This window comes from Quercus robur, chromosome 8 (genome assembly GCF_932294415.1).
Source record: "Quercus robur chromosome 8, dhQueRobu3.1, whole genome shotgun sequence".
Lineage (NCBI taxonomy): Eukaryota > Viridiplantae > Streptophyta > Magnoliopsida > Fagales > Fagaceae > Quercus > Quercus robur.
Window position 1 is genome coordinate 49,901,404 of NC_065541.1, and position 4,501 is coordinate 49,905,904.

The 4,501-nt window shown below is 40.1% G+C and overlaps 1 protein-coding gene across 1 annotated transcript; it reads left to right on the top strand.

Moving 5' to 3' along the window:
- Nucleotides 1-3,368: 3,368 nt before the first annotated feature.
- LOC126696419 (uncharacterized) lies at nucleotides 3,369-4,190 on the top strand. The gene has a single exon (XM_050393166.1). The coding sequence runs from the start codon at nucleotides 3,369-3,371 to the stop codon at nucleotides 4,188-4,190; it is 822 nt and encodes a 273-aa protein (XP_050249123.1).
- The last annotated feature ends 311 nt before the right edge of the window (nucleotides 4,191-4,501 follow it).

Here is a 4,501-nt window from a genome sequence, read left to right on the forward strand (position 1 = left end):
GAGTGATGAAAACAAAATCATATCACTCAAAACTCACTCATCCAAACAACCTCTAACTCATCATTATCTCTTCTACCTCTCTCTCTCTCCCTCGTTAGTTAGACTCACCACCCATCTCCATTTCTTCTCCCTCGTCCTCAAGATCTGAAGTTGTAGACAACAGTGGTGTGTTGTATAAAGCAAATAATTCATAGAGCTTGATAAGCCACCAAAAATGATCTCCGCTTTTAAAATAAAACTCTATGAAGGCTTGATGAGTTGCAATGGATTCGATCATCTCAAGATCGTCAGCTCTGATACCAAATGACAAGAACTTGCTACAATATGAATATGAATTGTGGAAAAGAATGGAGAATGGTTTGTATATACACAAATTTACTATTCAAGGTTGCTAATTTTTTTTCGCAACATATCCAGATAAAGTTCAAGCTCAATTTGAGCGAGTGGGTTGCTAAAATAGCAATTTGGGGCTCTAATAAAGAGTTTATCTTCCTCTGTCTGCACACTCTTGAAACCCCAGCGAGTATATCATCTTTTGGAGTGTCACTCAACACAACTATTTAATTTTTAATCTCTCATATTCCTCAAAACCAATTCCCAAAAAACTTTTTTTGATTCAAAATTAATAATATCATCTTTTCGTTTAATTCCCTCCAATATCTCATGAACATTTTTTTACCTATAAATTGTCTAATATTTTTCCAATCAATTTCTTTTAATAACAAGCAATGCCGTTTTAGAACTATAGGTGATATACATGTCTTTTATGTTTTATGTATTTTCAATTAAAAAAAAGGGTGATAATCAAATCAGGTCAAATATGTTGATTGCTCAAATAAACTTTGTTTTGATATTTTGTAAAATTTACTCCTACTGCAGCACTTAATGAAGCGCTAGTGTTGAAATGCCATAATAGGATTTTCTATACCAGCAGTTTCAAAAAGCGCTGCTATAGGCTCCTCTATTATGGCGGTTTTTAAAAGCCCCAGAAAAAAAAAAAAAACGTTGTAATAGGATGATTTTTTTGTAGTGGTTTCTTGGTCTTAATATTATGTTAGACTAATCTTTTATCATAAGAAAAAAAAAATTATTAAAATTTATTGATAAAATAGATATTAAAAAAAATATCACTTTAAGTTAATTGGTGAATGCTTACAAGATCAAGTTTTTTTTTATCTCTCTCTCTCTCTCTCTCTCTCTCTCTCTCTCTCTCTATATATATATATATATTACAATTGATCATAAAATAATTTTAAATAAATAATAAAAAACTTTTAATTTTCTTGAAACTTTCGATAACTAAGTGTTAATCAGAATAGTATGTTAGTTTTATTAACTCTTTGCTAATAAAGTTTCATTTAAAATAAACTATGTTAAAAATATTATATACTTACGGTGAGTCACGTAATGAAATTTTGTTGTAAAACATGAATTTATATTAGTTACATAGTTTAAGTGAGATGAACATGAGCACATAATTAACTCAAATTTTATTATTAAAACAAAAAAAAATAATATTTGATGTAGATTACTAAAAATTAAAAAATAAATAATCAATTTTCTATTAAAAAAAAAGACACCTGGTATGAGGATTTTAATTTTAGTATTCTGTAAAAAACTTTTAACAATTATAATTGTGGGGGCTACGACCCAAAATAATGAGTTGGGCCTTGGGCCCGTCCGAGGAGGCAACGTGGCTCAGCGATCCACGTTTTAAGCCTTATCACGAGAGACAAAAAAAAGGTCTGAGGAGGAATTCCTCCTCGGACACTGAAAAACCGGAGCAGAGGTACGTCCAAGCCACTGAAGCCCATCCCCTAAATACGTGAAAAGGGTGGAAACACAAAATATCTCAGCAAAAGCTGCCACCATCACATTGAATGCACTACAACTACCTTCTTGGCCGCATTAATGTGGAGAAGACCCCTGAACAGTGTTGACTTGGCCACCGCAACTTACAAAGGACTGAAAGAGGTATCTGATGGGATGGGTGCTCAAGTGGAGGCTTGGATAATCAACAAGTGTAAAGCCCAGATAGTAAAGAAGAGTCTATATAATGTGTAGAAACCCCCAAAATAAGGGGGGGATAGAAAAAAGAGGCAAGAATACTGTGACATGCAAAGAAATCCTAATGTACTGGTCTGTATATATAAATATAATTTTGAATCTCCTCGGACTAGAAGATTTTTCAACGTAATGGTTTTTGTTCTTACTCATGTGTACCTTTGTCCCATGCAAGTCTCTGTCTAGCTTATCTAATCTTAGTTCTTAAACCCGTACTCTACTAAATTCATTGTGTTGGGCTTTTTGGATCAAAATTTCACACGATTGGGGTTTGGGCTCCAAAAATTGTCTTCCCACAATTGGCGCCGTTTGTGGGGAGAACTTAAGTGTTAGTAAGTACGACAGTTAAGCATGACAGGATCAAGTCCACACCAAGAAAATCCACACCAAGCTAACCCTCAGCAGACAGAACCTATTGGGCCCCAACGGCAAAATAATCCTCCTAACCCTGGGCCAAATCCAGGCAATGGAAGAAACCGAGAGGGAAGCGTACATACTACTCAGACGAGCCAAAGCCACTCCTAAGTAGGTAGTCGCATATCCCAAAGGCGAAACAACTATCAGACCATGCAGCGAGAGATAGACGACCTGAAAAAGAAGTTGCGCTGTGCATAGTGAAGGCAGTCCCTTTCCAGCTCAGATACATCCTCTAACGAGGAGGAGGATGTCAGTTACAGACGGAGGTCAAGAACTTTCCCAAGTGAAACCTTTTCTTACGAGAAGGAGTTGCGCCCTGAACGGAGATATTAGAGCCCATCCAATAAGGGTCTGGGTGATGATACCGTGAACAAGGCACTGGATCAGATCTCCAAATCACCCTTCGTGCATAGGGTAGAGGGGGCTAAATTACCTCGACGCTTCAATCAACCTACGTTTGCCATCTACAACGGCCGAGCAGACCCTGTGGAACACGTGAGCCAGTTTAACCAGAGAATGACTATCCATTCCCAAAATGAGTCTCTGATGTGTAAAGTTTTTCCGTCCAGCCTGGGACCAGTGGCGATGAGATGGTTCAACAGCTTGAAGACGAACTCCATAGATTCCTATAAGCAGCTCACTCAGGCTTTTTGCTCTCGCTTTATTACAAATAGCAAAGTCCCACGACCCCTAAGTTCATTATTATCCTTGTCTATGCATGAAGGGGAAACCTTAAAGGCGTATTCGAATAGATATTGGGAAATGTATAACGAGATGGATGAAAACCATGATGACGTCGCCATCAGCACGTTCAAAAGTGGCCTTCCATCGAGCACGACTTAAGGAAATCTCTAACTGGTAAACTCGTCACCAGTATTCGCCAATTGATGGACAGGATTGACAAATATAAGAGGGTGGAAGAGGACCAGCTACAAGGGAAAAGAAAGGAGAAGATCACCCCCCTCAAAGGGAATGATTACAGGTTGGAACGATATAATAGTAACCAGCCGAAGAGGGATTTTTCGAGACAGGCTGGACAAACCAACATGCAAACGGTTAATGCCATATTTAGAGAGCCGGTGCAACAAGTTCTGGAGAAAGACAAAAACGAGCCTTTCTTCAAATGGCCGAGTAAAATGGCCGGAGACCCCTTGAAGCGCAACCAGAACCTGTATTGTCATTATCATCAAGACCAAAGGCATACCACCGAGGATTGCAGAAATCTATGGAATCACTTGGATCAGTTGGTCCGAGAAGGAAAGTTACGTCACCTTTTACACCACTCCAGCGGTCATCTGGGCCAAGCAGTTCAAGAGCCTCGGAAAGATGTATCTTTGAGACCTCCCATGGGGACGATACAGGTCATCCTCGCTGCCCCAGGAAGAATAGGCTTTTTTCCCTCTGGGGTACTGATCGTGGCTCGACTCCCCGCCGAGGACGGTGAAAGGGAGTCCAAAAGACCTAAACAGGGGAACTCACCAATATTGGGATTCCCGGACGACGATACTTTAGTGGTTACGTTGAGGATTGGAGGGTTTGACGTAAAGAGGGTACTAGTAGATCCGGGTAGTGCAGTGGAAGTAATGTACCCTGATCTGTATAAGGGGCTGAACTTAAGGCCTGAGGATTTAATGGCTTATGACTCTCCTCTTATAAGTTTCGAAGGGAAGACTGTTGTACCAAAAGGGCAGATCAGATTACCCATATAGATCGGATCAGAGTACCCATATAGATCGGATCAGAGGTGGTGGAGGTAGATTTTATCGTGGTCGATGCCTACTTACCCTACACGGCCATAGTAGCCAGACCTTGGCTCCATGCCCTGGAAGCCGTGTCTTCTACGCTTCACCAGAAGGTAAAATACCCGTCCAGGGGCCAAGTGGAAGAAATTCGTGGAGATCAAGCCATGGCTAGGCAATGCATGGTGGCCGCCATCTCGCGCTAGTCCAATGCCGAATCCTCAGCTTCTGTGAAGGGCTTATAGCAATCAACCTCCTCGGCAGCACAAGTCAGCAAACTA

What these genes read in the sequence shown, in the direction of transcription:
- LOC126696419 (XM_050393166.1), top strand. Translation starts at nt 3,369, where the DNA reads ATGGACAGGATTGACAAATATAAGAGGGTGGAAGAGGACCAGCTACAA.